Source organism: Protobothrops mucrosquamatus, unplaced genomic scaffold, assembly GCF_001527695.2.
Source record: "Protobothrops mucrosquamatus isolate PMUCROS unplaced genomic scaffold, P.Mucros_1.0 scaffold_3, whole genome shotgun sequence".
NCBI lineage: Eukaryota > Metazoa > Chordata > Lepidosauria > Squamata > Viperidae > Protobothrops > Protobothrops mucrosquamatus.
In genome coordinates this window covers 603,826-629,609 of record NW_015386079.1, presented here as the reverse complement: position 1 = coordinate 629,609, position 25,784 = coordinate 603,826, and the positions used below count along the sequence as shown (strand labels likewise).

At 35.2% G+C, this 25,784-nt stretch overlaps 1 protein-coding gene across 1 annotated transcript in view; it reads right to left on the bottom strand.

Annotated features, from left to right (window-relative positions):
• DNAH14 (dynein axonemal heavy chain 14) overlaps nucleotides 1–25,784 on the bottom strand; it is a 202,818-nt gene that overhangs the window by 37,472 nt on the left and 139,562 nt on the right. The window contains exons 53-64 of the mRNA XM_029286756.1: nucleotides 23,622–23,789; nucleotides 19,823–19,909; nucleotides 19,373–19,570; nucleotides 18,884–19,045; nucleotides 18,061–18,249; nucleotides 17,074–17,255; nucleotides 16,159–16,267; nucleotides 10,636–10,761; nucleotides 10,264–10,358; nucleotides 9,671–9,830; nucleotides 8,738–8,869; nucleotides 6,118–6,213 (exon numbers count right to left, since the gene is read on the bottom strand). Of these exons, the coding sequence (XP_029142589.1) occupies nucleotides 6,118–6,213; nucleotides 8,738–8,869; nucleotides 9,671–9,830; nucleotides 10,264–10,358; nucleotides 10,636–10,761; nucleotides 16,159–16,267; nucleotides 17,074–17,255; nucleotides 18,061–18,249; nucleotides 18,884–19,045; nucleotides 19,373–19,570; nucleotides 19,823–19,909; nucleotides 23,622–23,789 (1,704 nt within the window). The remainder of the gene's footprint in view (nucleotides 1–6,117; nucleotides 6,214–8,737; nucleotides 8,870–9,670; nucleotides 9,831–10,263; nucleotides 10,359–10,635; nucleotides 10,762–16,158; nucleotides 16,268–17,073; nucleotides 17,256–18,060; nucleotides 18,250–18,883; nucleotides 19,046–19,372; nucleotides 19,571–19,822; nucleotides 19,910–23,621; nucleotides 23,790–25,784) is intronic.

Here is a 25,784-nt window from a genome sequence, read left to right as displayed (position 1 = left end):
ATGATGGGTCTTCTTTAAAGGTTTTAACAAGGTAAAAATAAGAGAAGGAGGGAAGGAAGAAAGGAAGGGAGGGAGGGAGAGAGAAAGAAAGAAAGAAAGAAAGAAAGAAAGAAAGAAAGAAAGAAAGAAAGAAAGAAAGAAAGAAAGAAAGAAAGAAAGAAAGAAGAAAGAAAGAAAGAAAGAGAATCTGGAACTAAGTTGCCATACTAGTAATTTAGATGCTGGACTCAAGAACAACATGAGGATTATAAGTGGATATATTAAAACCACTCCAGCTTGCTGGCTTCCTGTTCTGGGTCATATAGCACTGCCAGCTTTACAAAAGCAAAATGCACTAGTGAGAGAATACAGAAAAATTATGAACAACTGACTCCTACCAGTGCACACCTATCTTCCTCATTTATGAGCCACAAGATTCAAATCCAGCCCTCAATAGCACTTGCACAACATGTGCCCAACAAGAATAGAATAGAATAGAATAGAATAGAATAGAATAGAATAGAATAGAAGCTGGAAGGGACCTTGGAGGTCTTCTAGTCCAGCCCCCTGCTCAAGCAGGGGAACATATATCATCTCAGACAGGTGATTATCCTGTCTGAGATAATTTCGTGAAAACTTCGTGAAAATTTCCAGTGATGGAGCGCCCACAATTTCTGGGGGTAGGCTGTTCCACTGGTTGATTGTCCTCTCTGTCAGGAAGTTTCTCCTTAATTCCAGGCTTGCTTCGTTCTTTGATCAGTTTCCAACCATTGTTTCTCGTCCTTCTCTCTGATGCTTGGGTGAACAACCTGACCCCCTCTTCCTTGTGGCAGCCCTTCAGATACTGGAACACTGCTATCATGTCTCCCTTATTTCTTCTTTTCTTTAGATTAGCCAAACCCAAGTTCCGCAGCCGTTCTTCATATATTTTGGTCTCCAGGCCTTTGATCATCTTAGTTGCTCTTCTCTGTTTTTTTCCAAACTCTCAACATCTTTTTTGTGATATGGTGACCAAAATTGGCTGCAGTATTCCAGGTGTGGTCTTACTAGTGTTTATAAAACGGTACTAATACTCCACGTGATCTTGATTCTATGCCTCTATTTATACAACCCAGGATTGTATTAGCTTTTTTGGTTGCTGCTGCACACTGCTGGCTCATAGTTAAGTGATCATCCACTAGGACTCCAAGGTCCCTCTCACAGTTACTGTTTTTAAGCCAGGTCTCGCCCAATCTGTACTTGTACCTTTGGTTTTTCCTGCCTAAGTGTAAGACTTTGCTTTTCTCCATACTGAAACTCATTTTGTTGGATAGGGCCCATTGTTCAAGATCTTTTTGAATCCTGAGTTTGTCTTCTGGGGTGTTGGCTACTCCTGACAGTTTGGTGTCATCTGCAAATTTGACGAGTTCCTCTTCAATTCCCTCGTCTAAGTCATTTATGAAGATGTTGAAGAGTACTGGGCCTAAGATGGAATCTTGTGGTACCCCACTGCTTACTTCTCTCCATGTGGATGTAGTGCCATTGAGGACTACTCGTTGAGTACTGTTTGTCAACCAGCTACAGATCCATCTGGTGGTGATGTTGTCTATTCCACCATTTTCTAGCTTACCAAGGCATAGGTTGTGATCCACTTTGTCAAATGCCTTATTGAAATCTAGGTATATTACGTCCAGTGTGTTTCACTGTTCTACTAGTTTGGTCACTTTATCAAAGAATGAGATAAGATTGGTTTGGCATGATTTGTTTTTAACAAACCTGTGCTGGCTGCTACTTATGACTTTGTTTGCTTCTAGTTGTTCACAGATCTGTTTTTTGATTATTTTTTCTAGGATCTTCCCAGGTATTGATGTTAAACTGATTGGTCTGTAGTTTCCTGGATGTTTTTTTTTTCCTTTCTTGAAGATGGGGATCACATCAGCCCTTTTCCAATTCTTGGGTATTTTCTCAGTGCTCCAGGATTTATGAAAGATGTGGTACAACAGTTCTGCGATAACATCTGCCAGCTCTTTCAGAACTCTGGGATGTAATCTGTCGGGTCCTGGTGATTTATATTCATCAAGGTTAGATAGGTGTTCTCTTACCATTTTCTTGCTTATTTTGATTTTTGTTTCTAGTATGTCTTTTGTAGTGTTTTTTTGGTGTGTTGGCCTATGGTTTCTTTTTGTGTGAAGACTGATGTAAAGTATGAGTTAAGCAGCGATGCTTTGTCCCTGTTGCCTGTAATTTCCTTGTCATCTTCTCTCTTTAGTGGGCCTACAGTTTCCTTGACTTTTTTTTTTTGTTAATATGTTGGAAGAAACTTTTTTTGTTGTCCTTGATTTCTGTTGTGAGTCTTTGTTCATTCTGGGCCTTTGCTTTCCTGTCTTCTTCTTTGCATGTTTTGGCTGTCTGCTGATAATCAGCCTTGGTTAGGTGCCCCTCTTTCCATTTTTTGTATTTGTCCTTTTTGTCTTTTACAAACTCTCAGGATTAGCCATTCCACGAGCATTGTTGTATCATCTGTATATTGGAGGTTGTTGATAGTTCTACTACCGATTTTAATCCCAATGGTAGATTCCTCCAAATGTGCATTTCTCATAACTATTTCTGTGTATATGTTAAATAGTATAGGTGACAGGATGCAACTTTGCCAAATGCCTTTTCCAATTCTGAACCATTTTGTGTATCCATATTCCGTTCTTATAGTAGCTGCCTGATCAGAGTACAATGATTGAATAGCTGGATATGGTATCGTGATATTCCCAGTTCTTTGAGGCAGTTCCAGAATTTGTCATGGTCAGCACAGTTGAAGGCTTTTGTGTAGTCAATGAAGCACATGTAGAGGTGTTTTTGGTGTGCCTTTGCTTTTTCCATAATCCAAAGTAGATTGGCAGTATGATCATGTATTCCTCTTCTTTTCCAAAATCATGCTTGCACATCAGGCAGTTCTCTGTTAAGGGTTGGATTTAAACATTGCTGGATTATCTTCAAGAGAATTTTATTCGCATGTGATATCAAGGCTATGGTTCGGTGGTTGGAACAGTGTTTCTTTGGTATTGGGATAAATATTGACCTTTTCCATTCTTTTGGCCACTGACCAGGCTTCCATACACTTTGGCAAAGTGCTATAAGTGTTTTTGTTGGCAGTGGTCTCAGCAACACTGCAGGAATTCCATCAACTCCTAGGGCTTTGCACTTAGGCAACTGGTTGAATGTCCACACTCCTCCTCCTCCAGGATATCTGGTTCCATATCTGTAGGTCAGCTTCTCCTCTTACGCCTTGGTCTTGTTTTTCATTTCTGTAAAGTTGGTCTGCATATTCCCACCATCTTTTTCTTATTGCTTGTTGGTCATGCGATTCCTGCCCATCACATCATCTGCCCATAGCCTTGGTTACAAGAAAGGGGTTTCTGACCTTCTTCACATAAGTGAAACCCTCTCTTGGTTGCTTTCTCCAATTTCTTACATTGCTCAGCCCAGTACTTTTCTTGTCTCTCTCTGGAACTTTGCATTTAGTCTTTGATTTCTTTCCTGTCACCAATGGTTTTTGCTTTCCTTCTCTCTTCTGCAGTCTCTATAGTAGCTTCTGATATCCATCTGGCCAATTTCACTGGTTTCTTGTATGTAATATGTTCTTGGGCTACTTTAGTGATGGTTATTTTTATTTCTTTCCATAGCTTATCTGCTTGTCTTTCTGTGGTATTGAGCAATTCAAATTTGTTCTTAATTTCAACTGCATATATTGGGGGAATCTTCTGAAAGTCAAATTTCTGAATTGTGGGTGTTCGTTTGACACTGCAGCATCTGAACTTTACTGTGGTGCCTAAAAATTCATGGTCTGACCCATAATTTGCACCAGGGAACGTTTTCATGGTGAGGATGGAACTTCTCTACATTTTTTTGGCATAATATATAATCAGTTTGGATTAGACGTTCTCCATTTGGTGAACTTCAAGTCTATAGTCACTGCTTGGGTTGTAATAATGTATTTATTAGTCTTAGCTGTTGTTTATGGCATAGCCGAATTAAATGTTCTCCTGCCTCATTTTGTTCACCAAGGCCAAACTTGCCTGTGATTCCTGTTTTACATTTCTCCCACTTTTGCACTGAAACCTCCAATAATAAAGATAATGTCTTTCTCTAGTGTTTGTTTCAGTTTCCTGAATTTCAGTGTAGAATTCTTTGATGCTTTCTACTGCTGAGTCTGCAAATGGGAGCATAAAATTGCACAATTGTCATGTTGCAAGGTTTTCCATTAATATGTATTGCCATTATCCTATCACTGACTGTTTGAAAACTTTCTATGGTTCTGCCCACTTTTTTATGTATTATGAAACCCACTCTTCTTCTGATGGTATCATTGCGTGTAGTATACTGTTTGATGTGATCATCAGAGTTGAAGAAGTCACAGCCAATCCAATGAACTTCACTGATAGTATATCACTGTTAAGCCTACTCATTTAGTTCTTAACAATGTTCAGCTTTCCTAGATTTAAGCTATTGATGTTCCATGTTCCTAATTTGAAGATCTTTGAACAGCAGAGATATTTTTTTTCCTCTAGGAGTTGTGTCAATGGTTGGGGAGGGGACATTAAGTATCCATCCGCATCATGGATACTCCTGTTACTATGATAATTTCTTTGCTCTTCCCCTGTAGCTTTATTGGTACCTCCCATCCAGGAGGACTCACTTTTCAGTAGCATATCTTCCACATCTTTGAGTTGATCCATAAAATTTCTTGGAAGGGGAAACTGGAGTAGGTCACCAGATCTTTTTCCAGGCCAGAGCTGTGTTGGCCAGTATAATAGGCTTATACTGTTCACCCACCACCTCCTCCATGATGAGGTATGTTTGGACTTCGTGTGTGCGTGTGAGACCAAAAATAATAATAATAATTATATGCTGCTCGATTGCCAACTACTGTGGGCAGCTCACTGGAATCAAACATAGGAAATACAATAAAATCAGTATAAGATAAAAAGATGGCAAGTGTAATAGACCAGATGGTTTATTCTCACTTTATTGTGAGAAAATAAGGGGAGTGGACATATATACTTGGACTGCACATATGTCCCATTCTTATCATGAACAGCAGAAAAATAGTGAAAATTGAAGGCATCAAGATGCCCTATAGAAATAATATCAAGAGTCTGGATGAAGAAGATCATTACAAATACTTAAGCATCTTTCAGGCAACATAAAGCACACTGAAATCAAAAAGGTTAGTAATGAATACATCAGTAGAGTGAAAGCATCCTTAAAATCCAAATTCCAATTCTAGTCATTAGATATAAAACTGAAATAATGAACTAACTAGTTTCTACTGAATTTTATTTTAGATTAGGATAAATGAAATCAACATTAGTTAAGGTAGGGAAAAATGGAAACTTCTATGGCAATACTGTATTAAAATAACAGTTCAAGAGGAATCCAAGCTGTTGGTGTTGAACAAAGAGAAGTGAGGGCCATGAATAAAAGTAGAAGTATCTCTAAATAAATGACAGAATGCTCTAAGCCACAGGTGTCAAGCTCGATCGTGTCACATGACGTATTGCGATTTTTTTGCCTTTGCGGAGCTGGGGTGGGTGTGGCCTCATGTGATGCATCCGGCCCATGGGCCACCAGTTTGACACCCCTGCTCTAAGCAATTCTGTTGTTGTGGCAGGAAAAGAAATAGGAAGCACAGTGAAAACTATTTCTTTTATGCATGTGCAAAGAGGGTGGGAATATTTCCCACCAAAAAACTCAGCTCTACAACATCTTCTGAATGAGTCTCTATGCAGGTGCAGAATTCATTTAAGTGAAGTACAGAGATCATTGAAAAGAACTTATTATAAACTATTTAGGATAATTTAGGACTCTTAGATAATTCTAGAACCAAACTCTTTCCACCACTATTTCTTTACTCTCTTCACTCAGGCTGGAACACTTTTAAGTACAATGGTGAAAGAAAATGTCATTTAGAGCTATGGTGTGATTAATATTTAATACATAAACCCTGAGAGATAATATATTATTCCAGCTAATGAAGATGACTTTATCTTCAGCAAAGGAAATATTTATATTAAAATAATATGGATTACTTAGATGGATATACATTTTCTATTATTTAACAAATTATGTAAATATGATGGCATTTGATAAAGACATCTATTTTACCAGGGCTAAACTTCTTTGCTTTTCAGCTAATTTACTAAGTGCGCGATTCAGTAATTCCTCTGCTTCTGCTACCTTTGCTTGTTTTGGATCTACAAACTAAAAAAAAACAAGATATATTTACAATTCAATATGAAATTGATAGAGTTAATACTTTAGAGAAAGGTGAAATATATATCACAAATGTCTTGATATAGATACATTTATTTATATATGACAAATAATCATTATATTGATATTACTGACTGCACTTGAGGGATTTTACTGAAAGCAGCATCTCTATGAGAACTTTTTTCCAGTGTTCATTTTAATTTTCTACCATGCTTATTTATATTGTGACATCTTTATATTGCATGTTCCCCTGTCCGGACTATTAGCTAGTGATGCACCCTGGAGAAATTCACAATCTTATGATATGACAAATGAGCAAATTGATCAAATAATCATATCTCTCTGTGACAGTTCTGTGTTGAACATCAATTGTAATTTGGCTGTTTATATTTCTCTGCAAATTTGTAATATAATTATAATGTGTTAATACAATTTCTGGCACAGGATTTCACTATTCATGAGTCTTAGTAAAAGCACACGTTTTGAGGTGGCTTTGAATAGCAAATGTATATCATCTGTCATGTGGTAGGAATCCTAATTGTTTCACATTGCTCATAATATAATGAGTGTTTCTCATCTCTGTATAGCAATATTCTGATTCTTCTGAATCAGAAGAATGTGAATGATATTAAAAGTCTGTCTAGGTTTTACTCATCCGCACAGAGCATCCAGAGTGGTTTCATCTGGCCAATGCTCAACTATTCCTATTGGACATGGGAGCCAAGACTAATTCAGAACAATTCATGTCATCTTTGATTATGGAATAGGGGCCAAAAGTGAAGCTGTCCTATTTCAGAAATCCTTCAGAAATCCTTCTCCCTTCCCACAAATCTGAAGTTTTACTTCATTTACCAACTTGCCCCAGAGGAAAGACTTTTATAACCTAGTGCAGTCCTAGAAGATAGACAAAACTAAGAAACAGACATTGTGTAAACCTAAAGCTACTTTTATTAGAATAGCTATGGTAACAGAATTTTGCAAGTCTGAATGTGATTCCCTTCCTCTTGTATAATTTATCTGATTATTGCCTTGCTAATGAAACTTCTCTTGATCCTTTAAGGTCATCTTCTATTCATTTATTTATCAAATTTCTATACTACTGAGTCCGCAAAGAGAAGGGCGGGATATAAATTCAATAAATAAATAAATAAATAAATAAATCATCTGAGTAACTTTATATTCTCTATATCTAGGTCCCAATAGGTTAGGAAGGATAGACCAGTTTTCCTCCCTTAAACGTAGGAAAATCTATAAGGAATTTTTAAAGGATGAGGATTGCTCTAGAAATGACCTTGGAATGGCAAGCTGGTAGATAGGTACTCTTTACGGTTGAGCTTCAAAAAGGAAGAGTTTGAGGGTTTTTTTCTGAGGGCAAAATGACCTCTCAGTCTTGGAAACTCTTCCACAACCTTTCTTTCCATTTTCCTCCTGCAATCCTCCTCATAACAATCCTGCATGGACATGATAAAAGCAAAGGGAAAATGCCCTTGAAAACTAGGGGGAAGAAATCCAGACAGGAGATGGAAAATTCCAAGAAGAGATGCCATATAATTATTTTAAGGGAGGTATCAAGATCAATTCTTGAATCACTATCTGTTCTGCCTTCTCTGCAATCTTGAAGTGATGCCAGAGATCCCTTTTCACAAGGATCCCTGTGGAAGAGAAGAACATACAGGGAGTCCTTAACTTATAACTAGTCACTTAGCGACTGTTTGAAGTTATGACAAACTTGCAAAAAGCATTAATGATCTGATTTTGAAGTTACAACAGTCACACATACACAACATGGTCATGTGATTGCATTTTGGGTGCTTGACAACCAACTCACCTTTACAACTGTTTGCAGCATCCTGCAGTCACATGACCATGATTTATAACATATTTTGCCAGTTTTCCAATGTTTACTTTTGACTTACAATTATAATTCTGGGCTTAATTATGGTCATAAATCAAGGACTACCTGTATTGATATTAACAACTCAACACTTTTAATAGTTGCAGTAACTATACAACTGAAACCAAGTTATGACATGTTTGAATCTCTTGGGATAGGAAAAAGTTGCTTTTAATACTATATTCTTAATGAAGAGATAAGTTAACCCATTTCTTGTCAGGTCAATCTTCTAGAGACTAGAAGGTTACTTTAAACTATCTTCTGGTGATCAGAAATGGAGACTATAAGAAAAAACAATTCAATTAGTTGGTTAATAAAATATTAAATTAGGATTGCTCTATATTTCAGGTCTGCTTCCAGGCCTTTCTTCACTAAGCTATTTGAATCCAGGTACATTCCTACATTTGTTTTATGGTAGAAAATTAAAATAGCAGAAAAGTAAATGGAAAATAAAGACAATTGAAGTTATTTTACCTCTGACAATTCTGAATAAAATGCCTTTGCAGAAATCAGCAACGTATTCCAGAATTAGGTAGAATCTTTTTCCCTTATAAATACAATCTGTCATATATGACAGATTGTTTTAAAAACTATTGGAAATAATCTATGTAAATATACCCTTTTAACAATGTGATAGTGATCCAGAGCTAAAATCCACTGGCATATGGAGCAACATGCAACAGACACAAGTCCCACTTTCACTGGATTGAAATCAGGCGACCTCACATATTTTTTTAACTGCAGAAAAACCTAAAATGAATACAAAATAATTAATTATAAATAAATAATTAATAAAATGGCATGTGTAACAGATAAATATAAAATTCTTCCATATCTTCAATCAATAACTAATATTTATTTATTTGGTTTTTTAAAAATAATTCCATTGCACTGAATTTATCAAGAAAAGGAAATTATAAACTGTACAGCATAAACGAAAATAATATATCTCCAAACCACAACAACAAAAAAGGATATAGAAGCAAAAAAAAGACTATGAATAATATTTCAATAAAGATTAAAGTCACAAAAACAAAATATTGCTTTATTTTTCAATATTCTAATTAATCAAAATGAAATATTTTACTATCCATTTAAAAGCTATCAGAGATAGTTCATTAGATATGAATTATATATATATACAAACATGTACTATCTATTTCCAGATAGAACTCTACCACTAAGGCCTTTGTCTCAAACTCCCACCAACTGAATCTACATGATGGAAATGAAAAACAGCTGTCCTCTGATGAATAACACAGCCAAAAGCAATGTTAATGGATGAGGAGTCAGTTTTTCAAAAGATAAATAAGGCTGTGAGAGATGAATGCAGAATTAGAGGAAATTTGACTACAATGTATTATTCTCATCTGTTACATTCAGAAGATATCTTACAGCCTGATAAGGAAAAAATAGTTGGACTCTGGCGCAATGAAACCCCAATCCAGACCCCGGGAAATGTGTTTCATTTTTAAAATCTCTTATTTGAAGATTTATGTATACAACAGCAGAAAAACATTGAATCTCCTTGCAAAGGAATTCTTCATTTACCTTTTCTGGTAAATTATCTTTGTCAATTGTAATCAATGTTTTAAGGAATCCTGGATCTGAAAGTAGTAATTTTGCTGTTGCCCAGTTTGGTTTCTTTTGAAGAAGAATACAGACTGCATTCATAACAGTTAAAACAAGTAGAGGAGGATGAGTATATACTCTGAATTATACAGAAAAAGAGCACAAAATATATTATATTCAAAGTCATTTTTTTTGCCAAAGCAACCTGATTTACATTCAGTAATTAAGATACAATAATTTTAGTAATCAACATGAAAATACTTAACACTGCTAGACTGCCCAAGGAATGTAATGCATATTTCTGACCTTGGAGATTGCAATTTAATATACAAATGAGAAATAATATGAAATAATCAAAGAGCAGTCTTCTATTGAGATGATTGATTTTTAGGGAATCTATTGCTTTGACAGTATCTTACTATTCCTGCTAATAGTTTCTTACTTTAGCAAGAATCAGGATACAACAATGCAAACTGAATATGACTAATGAATATTATGTTCACTGAATTAATGTATTTTGATTGCAAGAAATCCTCAGCTTAGAAATCCTTGGAAATAAGTGATATATTTACCTAACTTCTGCAATGTGATTTTTGTCAAGTGCATCAAGAGCACTAAGGGCCTTCTCCAAAGATGGTAATACAGTATTGAGCTCTTCTGTTACTTGCTACAAAAATGAAGAAAGGGTAGAGTTTCATTTTTTTATTCACAGGATATACATGTACAAATACTATTTTTGTATACAAAATTCTTTAATGCAAATATAAGCCTTTTTTATAGCAAAAATTAATCTCTTGCTGCCATCTGGAGATTCTCCAGATTTTTGCAGTCCAGACATAGTGGCCCTAGTTTCTCCTTTTTTGATAGGAAAATTACATTTGATTCGAATAGTTGGCATACTTCGTATGATGTAATCCAAAGAAGAAATTTTGAAAACTATGTACCTTAGCATACCCTTCCACAATTTTTGTTTCCGCAACCATAGTTTCTTCATCCTTTTTAACCAAAGTTCGAACTTGCTCTACAACTAACGCATCTTTGTGAAGTTTGGCTACAAGTTCTTCTATTTCCTAATGAGAAAATAGTCAAATATTTTTATAGTAATTTCTGAAAAAATAATGAATCTAAAACTTTATCAACATAAATCTTGCAAATTACCTTCCAAGTCCATTTTTATGAAGATGTATATCAGATCAAAAGATCTTTATTTCAGCTCAATGTTTCAGCAAAGGATGGCTACAAGATTTATTTATTTATCTATTATTAAAAGTCTTAACCACACACCTTCCTCACAGAAAATCATGATATAATAAACTTTCTACTGTCTATCATTGGATTCTGTTTTATGCACATTGCCTATTGTGATGAATAAAATAATCAATCTATCATTTACATGTATCTTAAAAAGTTATCAAATTAATCTCTATCACTATGTTTTATGGCAATATATTTAGAAATTATTGTATGGGAATCAATAATTGTTTCTAATCAATGCTCTGCTCTTTTAGCTTGCATTCATGTGGGAAATCCAAATGAGAAACTGAGACCGGCTAAAAAAAGGTTTGGTAGTTATTTCCTTTTCCTGACTTAAATAATAATAGCTGTAGTTATTTCCTTTTCCTGACTTAAATAATTATACAAATATTTGACTATATCTAACTTGGTGAAGATTGAATATAGAATTATTTTACATGTTTCATTAGTTATTTTATTGTATCTTATATTTACTTAGATTACATATTAACGATATTTAACTCCATGTTTTACTTCTGTGGATATTATTCACTCTAAATCAGACATGTCAAACTCGTGACGTCACATGACAACGTGCGACATATTGGAGCTTTTTTCCCATTGCCGGCAATGGGGTGGGCGCGGTTTCCTGGTGATGCATCTGGCCCGTGGGCCGGCAGTTTGACACCCCTGTTCTAGATTGCTTTGCAGAATCCAACTTTCTGAACTTATTATACTTGTGGCCACGAGGGGGAGCTCCTATCCTAAGGAATATTTATTTAGTCATTTCACTGCAATAACTTTACTGTTTCATACAGAAACCAATTGGATTTCTATTGTAGACAAAATTTTATTTTACACACTTGGGTTCATCTTAATTTTACTTAATTTCTGCATTTAATTTATTTTTATAACTTTATTGAGTTTCAAAAACACAAGGATAGACAGACCAGAAAAAAGAAAAAGAATAAATAAAGAAGAGAGAAGTGTGAAAAAAACAAAAGAAAAAGTAAGAAAAATAGTGACTTTCGACCTTCTTTGCAACAGATATGAATTTTAAAAAAACCAAACTCTTACTCTAAGGTTAACATTATTTCTATTATCCCATATAATTTAAAACATAAAATCCCAAAATCAATATTTTATTTATTTCAATTTCAAAATCCAAAAGTGGTTTCTAAGGAGAAATAAAATTAGTCTTTTCTTTAATCAAAGCTGTCAATTTCACCATCTCCACCAAATCCATCAGTTTCATCATCCACTCCTCTATTGTGGGTATTAGTAAAGGATTAATAAATCCTTCTATCTCTGTGCATGTGAAAGTCTAGTTATCACATATAAAAGCAAATTCCATAAAATGTTTCTATTTGTTTGTCCATTAAACTCAAAAAGAAAAATCTCTGGTTTCAGTTCTACATTCACTTTTAAAATTTTCTGAATCAGAACGCATATTTAACCCCAATATTTTCTAGCCTTGCATGTGCACCAGAGATTAGAAAATATACCATCAGTTTGATTACATTTCCAACAAATATTTCAAATTTCTTTGTGCATTTTTGATAGCTTATTTATAAAATGATGTATCCATCCATCCTGTATGACAGGATGCTCTTGATCGTCCCTCTGTAGAAAGTGGTAAGGACAGGGGAAGGAAGATGTGCTTTTTTCATGCGACACAGAAAATGCAGGCGCTGCTGTGCCCGCTTCACCAGTGTCTCACTGTTGAGCAACCAAACCAGCCTACTTGCTAACTGCACACCCAGGAATTTGATGCTGGTAACCATCTCCACAGGTGAATCATTAATGCACAGAGGAGTGTGTCTGTGTCTGCCTTTTCTGAAATCGACAATGATCTCTTTGGTTCTTCCAATGTTTAAAACTAGGCTGTTTTTCTTACACCAGTTCACCAAACCCTCAACCTCCTTGCGGTAAGCACCCTCATTGTCATTTTGAATAAGGCCCACTACTGTTATATCATCCGCAATCTTAACAATATGGTTGGTGGCAAACCTAGCACAACAGTCATGGGTCAACAGGGTGAACAGCAGCAGACTTAGGACGCAGCTCTGAGGAGAACCTGTTCTCAAGAAAATGGTGTTAGAAATATTTGTTCCAACTCGCACATACTGGGCCCTGTTAGTATGAAAATCAAGAATCCAGTTGCACAAAGGAGTGTTTAAGCCTAAAGGGCCCAGTTTGTCTACTAGATGCTGGGGAATGAGTGTGTTAAATGCTGAACTGAAGTCAGCAAACAACAAACACACATGAGTATTTCTTTCCTCTATGTGCTCCAAGCTCAGATGGAGAACAGAAGAAACAGCATCCTCTGTAGAGCAATTTGGTCAGTAAGCAAACTGAAGCAGGTCAAATGCTGGCGTGAGTCTAGATACAATAATGTCCTTTATCAGCTTCTCAAAGCATTTCATAATGACAGATGTCAGTGCAATTGGGCAGTAATCATTGAGGCCTGTAATTGTGGACTTTTTTGGCACTGGCAAAATGATGGCCATCTTAAAACACGATGGGACCACTTCCTGCTGCAATCAGAGATTGAAAATATCTGTGAATGCCAGGGATATTATCTGGGCAGCTGCCTTCGAATGTTAACTTTCCGCAGTGTTTTCTGGACAGAGGTGACATCAAAGCTAAGCACTTGCTCGTCAGAATGGGCACAGTTTTCCTAGCAGGAGTGCTATTTGATGCCTCAAATCTTCAAAAAAATGTATTCATCTCGTTTAGGAAGTCTGTGTCATCCTTGCATCTCGATGGACCCACTGTATAATCCATAATGGCCTGGATTCCTTAGCACATGCGTCTCGTGTTTGTTGGATCCTGAAAAAAGTTCTGAATTTTCTGGCAACGGGCTTGCTTTGCACCTTTTATGGCACTTTTCAAATTAGCTCTGGCTGTTCTAAGTGCCAGCATATCGCCGGATTTAAAAGCCAAATTCCGTGCTTTCAGCATCTTGCTTCTTTCTTTGGTTAGTTTCCATCCGTTGCTTCTTGTCCTGCCTTCAGGTGCTTTGGAGAATAGCTTGATTCCCTCTTCTTTGTGGCAACCCTTGAGATATTGGAGCACTGCTATCATGTCACCCGTTGTCCTTCTCTTCATTAAACTAGACATACCCAATTCCAGCAACCGTTCTTTATATGTATTAGTCTCCAGTCCCCTAATCATCTTTGTTGCTCTTCTCTGTACTCTTTCTAGAGTCTCAACATCTTTTTTACATCATGGTGACCAAAACTGGATGCAGTATTCCAAGTGTGGCCTTACCAAGGCATTGTAAAGTGGTATTAACACTTCACGTGATCTTGATTTTATCCCTCTGTTAATGCAGCCTAGCACTGTGTTGGATTTCTTTTCTTTGTGATAATAAGAATAGATTTGCATGAACTAGATAAAAACTATTAATTATTTAATCCTATTGATGAGTTTTAACTTATTGGCTGCCTATTGAATACTGATTTGATTTTAATGACAATTTTCATGTTCTACACTTTTATCATTTTGATATCCAGTATTAATCTAATATTACTTTGAAAATTCTTACTTGGTTTCATATAGCTTATATATTTTTGATTTGTTTTTTCTGTTTATTTCTTTTCCTTTTTCACTGATGGCACTTTAAATACTTTTTTAAATAAAAGAAGTTTATCCATCTTGACTTTCATTTCATATTCATATCAACCCTGAGCTACAAATATTCTCCTTTATTGGTAATTTATCCATGAAATTGAAGGCCTCTCTCCCTTTTTGAATCTATATTGATACTACTTGCAGTTACAAAAAGAAAAGCTTCAATAACACAGGGACAACTTTCATCTTGACTTTTTTGACATCTTTTCAGTGAATGCCCCTGGATAATTCCAATTGTGAAATGGAAGTTTCACCGATGTCCTTGTCAAAGAGCTGGCATCATGTATATTCATTTAAAATCATATTTTATATGTTTTATCCTGATGTAAATGTATATATTCCATACGTTCACACATACAAATATACATTCCCAGTAGTTTAGACATACAACCTACATCCTTGAAAATGAGATAATCTCTGTTACTACACACAATGTAAAGTTAGATTACCTCAACTGCCTGTGCTAGTGAATTATGGGTGGTTTCAGTTTTTATGAATAATTCAGGCTGCAATGGATATTTGTTGTATAATCTCCTAGTCTGAAATATCAGTTGCAACATCTCCTGTCTCACAGAGAAAAACAAACCATTTGTAGCAAACTTTCATTTGAGTTGCCACTTATAACAGATATGAATGGTTATTTTGAATGTGAATCTTCTCAAGGCCTCAACATTTTAAACTGTTTTAAATAATGTTTTTAGTGTTCTGTGTGGTTATTCTGTTGACCACTCAGAGTTCCTTCTACTAGATCAGAGGTCCCCAGGGACCAGTTCCATGGAAAAATGTTTTTCTGCGGACTGGAGAGTGTGTGGATTTGTGTGCTGCCTGCATCCCACGGATGGGGATTTGCTTGTTTGTGCGGCCTGGTTGCTGGCATGCCATGGCCCGGTACCAGTCCATGGACGGGGGTTGGGATCCCTGTGGTAGATAGGCAACTATGTAAGTATCATAAACAAACAAACAAACAAATAAATAAAATTTTGGTCTGTCTCCCAAGGAGGGGGAAAAGGGATGAATCTTTTAGTCACATACTTCTACCCTGACAGCCAGGTTGTTGCACTATTAAAATTATTTTACATCTTTTATTTTTGGGATTTTTACCTTTTATCACCAGAAAAGTAGCAGATTGTGAGATCACTATCTTTCTTAAATTATGTGGCTAGGGAGAATTTGCCATGCAAGGCAACTCTTAAATGATAGATGATAGCTGTAGGAATAGATAAGCTAATACACAATGCAACAGAGCAGAACCAGTATGTGAAGGCCACAAGGCCCTCTGGGAGAAGATGTTTGAGATTTTCAGCCTTCTACATTATGGAATCAGCTATTCCACTACATATATTATCATAAATGGATTCCAAATGTTTTGGAATCTTTTACACCAACTTAGGTTTCTTTAGTCTTTTTTTTTTTGTTCTTCCAAAGTATCTAATGCACCACAAACTAAATGTACATAATAGTTATATTGCTGTAACTTTTATAAAACAGTTATACCTGTGTCAATAACTTTTATAAATTCTATAGTCTCAGGTAAGACCTGATAAGAAATTATTCAATATTTTTAGGTGGTGGGAAGACCACTTACGAATTAAATATACCTTTGATTTTGACTCTATTTGAGGTCCAAGGACAAGCAATTCATCTTGCATATCTGCAATCTGTGAAGTTCCATCCAAGATTTTTGTCAGACCAGAATGATAGCAAGCTCTAAAATAAAAAATAAGAGTTAAAATCTACTTATACTATAAGCCTGATAGTCACATAGTATATTAATTAGATCAACTACCTAAACAAACTACCTTTCATTAAGTGCTAGGTGCATAGAAGTCTTTTGGTAAAGCTACACATACCAACTTTATGAAGTCTATCATGAAAAACTATGGTAAACACTGTGCCTGGAATTGTGACTATCTGATATATGCTTTATAGATATATAATTTATAAAATATTTTATTGATATTAAGTCCATTGCTTCTATTATATTTGACACAATAACTCAACAATTTTATACATTAACCATAGATTAATGTATAATATATACATTAACCATAGGACGAATGATACAATAAATGAATTTCACTGTAACTAATGTTTACCCTATCAAGAATCTATTGGCAGTGAAATGCTCAAATTTGCTTCTAGAAGGATTCATGGAAAATTTTTCCAGGAAGAGTATGTTAACCCACCCATAGGTTGCAGCCAGTGGTGGGATTCAGCCAGTTTGCACCAGTTTGGCAGAACCGGTAGCTAATTTTTTGTTGCCCAGGCCCAGAATGGACTTCCGGAAGTGGCATCCATACAGAGAACTGATTGTTCACATATTTGAATCCCACCACTGGTTGCAGCTGACTTTTAACAGAATTGCTGCAATGCTTTGAGATGTTAATGAACTAACTGAATTGTTAAATGTTTTAATCCACCTAAAATATTTCTATAAAATAGTATCCTGCCCGACAACTTCTCTATTGTGATGTTACACACTTACACCCCCCCCCCCACAGGTCTATAGTTACCTTTCACTCAGCATTTCCTCTTTTGTGGTCCTCAATATTATGGAAAAAGTATTTATAAATTGCAAGTAACTTTTGGGAGTGATGTAATAGTGTCTTTTAGTTTCCTTCAAGTATTTCTCAATTATCATAGATGCATTCTTGTGAATATTAACAGTCATAGGGATAAGAATATCTCTTAAATTCTATAAAGACAAATGAAAAGACCACACATTTTATACAATGTAGATTTCAATTTAAGAAGTTTTTATTGTAATGTTCTCAGTAATTTCTTTTTCATACTCATCAGTTTGTATTGGCTCTCTCTTCTTGGTTGTTCCTTTTCTTCCCTCCATAGGGGAAGAGAGGGTGCTGAGTCTAAAAGTTCTAATTCCTCTGTGATGAGATTTACTTATATGCTTTTACTATAGTGTGAACTCACAGTTTAGAAATATTTTGGGATTGTCAGATTTTTTTGCATACCATCAACATTCATTCATGAAAAATCTAATATAGTGCCTCTGTTCTAAAATTAGGAATTGTTACAATTCACAGTAATAGTCATGGCTTTATTTGGTGAGGTAGAGTATATTTTTCAGCAGAAAAATGAAATTCCTATAGAAGATGCTTTTGCAAATTACCTGCTAACATGTATAGCTGAAAATGGAATGAGCATTAACCTATACTTAATCATAGCATAGTAGCTTTCTGCTGCTATAGCTATCTTCCACCCAGCCAAATCCACACAAGGAGCAAATGAGCCAAACTGTGTAGATTTTGTATAATGGTGATTTGGTAATTTGTGTTTGCTCAGAGCAAAGCAGTGGTTGCATCTGGCATTTTGATTTCCCCAACATTTTCCATGAGCCCTGAAACTCATTGCAATGTTTTCCCAGACTCTTTAAAATTAGTAATCACAATTCATGAGCAGCTTCAGTTGATCGACCAGAGTTCATAAGCAAGAATAACATATTATAGATTGTATTTTGATAAAATATTTTCATATCATACCTCATTTCTAAATGTCTGATTCTGGCTAAAATAACTTTTTGCTACATGGCAAAGGGCCTCTTCAGGCCAATTTTCATACCAGTCTACTGTACAGCAATTCACAATGGCAGGATATATCTGTAAATATTGACGGAAAACCAGTCCTGCAGGATTTACTGTCAAAACTATATGAAGGTTTTGACATACTCTCTAGAAAAAAAAATCCTGTGTGAAAACTCTAGTAAAATAATTATTTCTTTGAAAATATGCATGCACTAATATTTAGATTATCATTTATTAGACTGTAATTGTACATACTTGCAAGAATAATTTTCATTGAAGTAAGAATCGCATTGCAAATTATATAGTAGATATTTAAATAATAGTTAGATAATATTTGCGCCCAAATCCAAAAGACAGGTTGTTTCCCTATATGAGCTACTTTGTACAATTATGCAAGTAACATGGATTCACGCAATTCACTAGTTCAGCTTCCAACACTAAGGTGAGATGTAATGATCATTTTTAACTCGGGCTTCTTTCAGACTAGATGGTACAAAAGCATCCTTGGTTGAGATAATCAAAATTTTATCATTCATTAAATCAAACCTCTTACTCTGCCTTCATAAGCATCAATGGGCAGGGGTCAAACACATATGGATGTATTCAAAGATATAAATAACAGCTTGTTACATTCCTTGCTTGATTTATCTATTAATAATAGGACAATTAAATTCAATGAGCACAACCCTGAATCCTGCTGTTAATCTGGAACCCAAATTGGAATGGATACAGCAATTTCACTGAGAGAGCATATTGATCACAGTAAGCTACCTGTACATACCTGTAAGAAAAAAGAATACATATCATCCATTTTGTTGGAATCCTTAGTCATTTCAGAAACTGATGTAAGTGATTCCATAATGTTATTCAACTCATCCTTCTCAAATAGGTTGGGCACTTGTCCTGATTTCAGAATACAACTTAGGACTTCCAAAAATGATTCCTAAGAAAAATAATACTAATTAATTATCTCCATAACCTTGGGTTGGAGCAATCTAGATTTTGTCATTTTGACAAAATGACAGTTTTTTACAGACACTTTCACTGGAGCTCCAGCTATAGAGTTAAAGTTATTTTGTGACAATTGTTTAATAATTCCTATTCTAATAACGTATTAGCAGACTAGCGAAAATGCAAACAAACTTCTGATGACAATCCAGATATATTGATTAAGAAAGAAGGGAAAAATAGAGATGGAAAATTCTAACAAGCATTTAATTAACATGATACACATTTAATATGTATATTAATTTATATTCTATAGACTTACTTGAATTATATCTGAATCTGTAATGAGAAGAACAGTCCTCTTGCCTTCTGCTCCAGCTTGTTTATAGACTTTTTTAATATCCTCTTGAAAATGTGCAAAGCTGTAACTATAGAAAGTAGATAATCTATAGATACTGCATTCAGATATATAACAGGCTAAGGATGCACAGGTTGCTTTTCCATTGCCATTCCACCCAATCTGTTAATAAATATTAAAAATGTTAGATAAACATCAGATAAGCAAAAAATGATTTACTAAAGCAAATCTTCATGTATTAAAATGTTTATATAATTTTCAGAATGGAGGATAATAATAATTATGATTTAGTGACAGGTGTTTTAATGACATTTAGTATTTAAAATTTCCTTGAATTAAGGTGTGCTACTTTTAAATAGAGACATAGCACTGACATCTTATATAATATGTCCAATTAAAAGTAAACTTTCTTACCAGTGTCATATGACTATCTTGTTGGCGAAAAACCCTTGCAGCTCTAATTACATGCTGTATTGTTTCTTTGAAAAATACCATGGTGATCTAAGGAAACAGAAAGCACAAATATAGTGAATAGAGGGAAACCTCCTTCCAAAATGCCATTCAGACATGAAAGAGTTCAAGGAAAAGCAAAAACTAACCCCTTTATCTTGGGAGCTGGCATAAACAGAGTCTGGGAAAACTAATGCTAAAGGGACATTCAGAACCAAGACTATTCCTCTCTCAGGTAAGCTTTTAAAACAGAGAACAGTCAGCTCATTTTAACTGTTTTTTCTCTCTCAAAGGAGTAGCTGGAACATTTTCTGGATTGGTTCAAAGCCCGATAATCTCATTTCCCAGAGATCTGTAATTGATGATTTAGAAAAGTTTTGATCACATACAAATTGTGCAAGCTTGATGTGAGTTAGAATTTTTGTATTATTTCATGGATGTGTGTTGTTTGTCTTTCTCATTCTTGGTCCCATTCTTGATCTTGTCTTTTTTTTGGATATAAATTTTATTAGTTTTTATAGGTTTTGGAATGAGGTGGGATTGGGATTTGGGTTAGGGTTAAGATTGGGGTTGGGGCTAGGGTTTTTCCAAATAACATTCTCAATATTTAGCAAACAGCATAATGTCTGGGTTCATGTGTTTAACAAGAAATAATAGATAATAGTTAATTATCATAAACAATATGTTAATTAATCGCTCAATAGTCTTCTTCTTACTAATATATATTATCCCATGTTCTAAAATATACTGAGTCTTCTTTCTCTTTTATCTTTAAAGTCAATCTGTCCATTTCTGCACACTCTAAATTCTTTTAAATTAATACTTCTTCAGTTGGTAAATTTTCATTTTTCCAATGTTGGGCAAATACAATTCTTGCTGCAGTTAGTACGTGTAGAATTAAATATATACAATCTTTCTCATAATTTGCTCCTATTATTCCTAACACAAATAATTCTGACTTAAAGTCTATTTGTTTTTTAGTCATTTTCTCCAACCATAAATGTATTTTTACTCAAAATCTTTTTGCTTTTGGGCATGTCCACCAGATATGATAGTAAGTACCTGGTCTTGTCATTTTTTATCTATATGTGTTCCTGGATGGCAAAGCATCCACTGAGATAAACTTTGCAAATTCAATTGGTATTTTCTTTTAGCTTTCCTTTCTCTTCGGGGTTTCCAACTCCTATCTGGTTCCTTAACCTAAGAATATATACCAAAGCCCTCCTTTTCTAATTTAATCAATCCTCTCATTCTGACAAAGAATTGAGCCTTTATTATATGCCCCAGCAACCTGACTAAGCAACAGAAAAGGTAAGTCAAAGGCAGGAGGTTTGCCTCTTTCCCTTCTCAAGTAAACTAATGCAGCAAGAAGGCTCTCCCACAAGAGTTGGGGCAGGGCACAGAAATTGTGGTTGGAAGATATAGAGATCCCATTCCCTCTTTATGCATCTGTAACTGTGCTTCATTACAAAAACTACCAAAAACTGAATGGTATTCCACATAAAACTTTTAATGGAACAATTCAATGAAACTTGGAAAAGGACAGGAGCTAGAAAAATTATAACAGAAATGAGCTATAAGGACAATTGTTTTTCTTCCTCTATTTTTAACAAAACCACAATAGGATGAAGAAGATGTGCTTGAAAAAGGAACAATCCTCAATCTTTGTGAATGAGGATTCTCTTAGCTGCATATGCAGAAGAAAAATAAGCAATTAATCTTTCAGATAGAAATTTGAAATAGGAAATATTGAACAACTGCATCATAAAAATCACTCCAGTTATTTCTTTATTGATTTGTATACTGCTCAATCTTCGCAGATTTGAGGAGTTTAAAAAAGTAAGCCATAGTATAAGAAAACAGAAACATCTACATCTACAATAAATATAGCCCGAAATGGAACAACCATCCTACAAACAAAATAAAATACATGGAGAAAAATAAATACAGATTGTTATTATAGCAGTCAATGAAAGCTCTCTAGAAGAGTTGTATTTTCATCAGCTTTCCAGCTTCCAGACAAGACTACAACTAAAAGGACTAATCTTATTTCCAGACTAGGTGGTTCTGAAGCATTGGCACCATAACTTAAAAAACTATTTCCTGGTTCCAGCCAGCCTCACCTCATGAAAATGGGATACTACCAATAGCTTTTCCAAAAAGTATTGCTTCAAATGGGTCAACCTGGTTGGAGCAGGCAGTTTGGTTTCTAAGCCAGATACAATTTTATAAGACAAAGCAGTTTGCAGTGCCCACATTGACTGATGGTGTCACCATTAGCATATTACAGGGGTCCTCAACCTGTGGGCTATGACCCGATAGTGTCTGGCCAGTGTGTGCATGTGTGCGTGCACACCCCCTCACTCGCACTAGTGCCTTGACTGCAGGCCGCAAAAACAAGATGCTGCTGTGCCTCGGGGTGCGAAAATGGGCTGCTGCCATGCCGCAGGGCATAAAAATGGGCCGCCGCTGTGCTGCAAGGTGCAAAAACATCCACTGTCGTGCTGCGGGGCACAAAAATGGCCACCGCTGCACCACAGGGCACAAAAACGGGCCACTGCCATGCCTCGGATTGCAAAAATGGATTGCTGCCGTGCCACGGGGCGCAGAAATGAGGCACTGCACCACGCAAGAACAGGGCAGGGTTAGTATCACACGGGTACTAGCCCCGCCCATTTTTGGTGCACGCGTGCTCGTGGCCCCATGCACATGTGCATGCATGCACGCATGTAAAATGCTTCCCCCTTCCTTTTCCTCCAGTCCGCCAACCGAGAAAGGTTGGTGACCTCTGGCATATTACACATATATTATGGACCTTGCACTGACTATCAGTAACTTTCTGTATGCAATTCAAAGCACTATGTCTTTTAAAATCCTATCTGGCTTAGCAATTAAGCTGTCTGCTCCAACCAAGTGATCTTCAGATACTTTTCATATTGAACATATTGCAGAAGTGCAACCAACTGGCAATAAAGATATGAGCCACTGTAACCAGATCCTCCTGTTCTAGGTAAGCTGGCAACGGAGGTACCAGGCATAGCTGAGCAAAGGTCCTTCCAGCCCCAGTCCTCACTTATACTGCCAGCAGCAGCTGTAAGGGTCCTCAAGTCAAGCATCTGCTCCTTTAGGACAATACCTTTCCCACAACCCCTAAGACACAGGATTAGAGCTGAAAAAGAACTATGGGGAACAAACAGCACTTTGTTTGGGTTCAATTTTGTTAATTTATCATTCAGGTATATATGACACTTCAATCATAAATTGATTCTAAGCAGCAACCAACCAAGTTTTAACTTATTTCATCACATCCAGAACCTTACAGCCTTGACATGGAACGAAGCTTCAACAGCATCTCCAGAACAGACCAACAGAGTTACAAAATCAAACTGAGTGTTATTTGCATATTGATGATATTGAACTAAGAGATGGAAGAAACTACTTATTATCGATTCTGAATTTGTCATTCTAATGTTCCTTGTTATTTCATCATTCTTGAATATAGCTGGGACTTGCAGTTTGAGAAGGAATTTATGATAAACCCATGTGTCATTTTTTATTTTACCTACAGAACTTAACTGCTCAGATTCACTTATCTGTGTCCTGCTATTTGTGCATAGGAGAAAACTAAAGGAAAGCAAGTTGTCCAGTATCATAAGAGTTTTTATGAAGGAAATCTAGACCTAAGAGATACATGTATACACTATTGGCTCACATCACATAGCAATTATAATACACCAATATTAAACAGAATTTCAAAAATTACCTCTGACTCTTTTTTTTGCATTCTCACATAATATTCTTCCAGTGTCAAAAGAAGAACCTTCTGGCTAGGGACATATCTATATATTCTCTTATCTATAGGTATGGTGTAATCTAGAAAATCTACAAATATAGGAAACTCCTCCATCAGCTTCTCCTTTGTCCAGGAAATCTATAGGAATAATTTTGTAATTTGAAATCTTTATTAGGATAACGATCTTTCTTAGACAAACTAAAAAAAGTTACTATATATCTGCATTTTGAGATGTATGGATTAGGAAATATCATAATACAAATTCTCAAATACATATTCTCTTATGTACTGGTATGGTGTAATCTAGAAAATCTAGAATAATTTTGTAATTTGAAATCTATATTGAGACAAAGATCTTTCTTAGACAAACTAAAAAAAGTCACTATGTATCTGCATTTTGAAATCTATAGATTAGGAAATATATTAATACAAATATAGAAGAAAAAACCCCTGAAATTGTGGGCAGTTTTAAGATAAAATATACAAGCAGTCTTTGTAGGCCTTATGAGGGAGTATAAAATATTAATAAAGTTTTGGGGGGATATTGCTGGAACAATATTTAACTTCTATATTACATTGTAATAAATACTAGTGTTATAGAAAGATTCAATTCTTAAATTCAGTCTGAATCAGACTTGCAAGATCTCCATATTGATTCACTTTGTCAAATCAATTTGTTGAGTGGCTTTGGATTATTGATCTAATCAGATTGGGCAAACAAAAAAACTGCTGAATTGTACTCACCTTCTGAATTGAATTGACTTATGGATTTAATTCAGAAATTGAAATTGGATCATGAATATGAATTGTAATTTGGCTAATTTATATAACTCTAAACAATGCAGATATTATTAGGCCAGTATTCATTTGGATAACTTACATAGCTCCAAGTGACCTCTGTAGTAGTACAATGAAGATTGGGCAAATTTCTAGAATATATAATTTTCCTTTGGAAATTTCTAGCTAAATTTCTAAGACACTGATAACTGTTTTGGAATTGCCTTCCCCATCCCTATTGGATTGGATAGAAAGAGAAAATGAGATGATGTTTTCTTTCAAGCTCTCTTTTTGGATAAAATCCAATATGCAATGTGTCAAGTACTTGGTCAAAAAAAAAGCTTCAGGGTCATTCTCCAACCCCATTGCCTCAATCTAATTTTGTTCCTTTATTAACAGTTATTATATATTATTTTTAGAAAGCAAGAACTTTTAATAATGAATCCTCCCTTGGGACATTTTTGTAGCTTAAAATTTATATTATAGTGCTATAAATGCTACAAGAAAAGAAGAATCATTTCATGTAACTATTAGTGCTTATAACTAAGATGACCATCACATATCCTATTCCATTTGATGCATGTAGTAAGACATGTCCAACAACGAGGGGTCCTTGGTGCTCTCTGAACTTCGTTATCCAGCTAGGTGGGGTTTGCTCTCATTTTATATTCTATCATTCACACAAACACACACACGTGTGTGTGTGTATTTTTATTTGTATCCCACCAACAGTGACAGGGCAAACCACTAGAATATATTAAAAAACCCTCTTTTTCCCAGAGTTTTTCCAGGAGTCCCTATTTGTCCAATTCCATCCATTAGATTGGTCATGCTGAAGATCCCGTCAGCCAAAGAGTGTCAGGCTGAAGATGGACTTTTGCTGCTGTAGCCCCTGCCTTACGGAATATTTTCCCCTTGGAGATTAGAATGGCCCCAACCTGTTGGCTTTTCACAAAAAATTAAAAACTTAAGCTATGTATCTGTTCTGGGGCTCAGAATGTGTTAAGGGCCCAGCTACTTGACTTTAGTTAGTTGATTAATCATCATGACTGTTGTTTGTACTTATTTTGCTTTTATTATTTTAATATTTTTAAAATTGTTTTAAATTATTTGTAATACTTTCATAGAAAAATTAATACCTAAGTGGTTATGAATGTTCAGATACTGAATGACACTGGATACTTGGCAGGTTTTAGATGATAAACTGATTTATACATACATATCATCAATAACTAGACAATTTTTGTACTGAACATGAAACATTCTATGTCTATGATAAAGAAATCCTCACAAAACATATATATATATATATATATATATATATATATATATATATATATATATATATATATATAT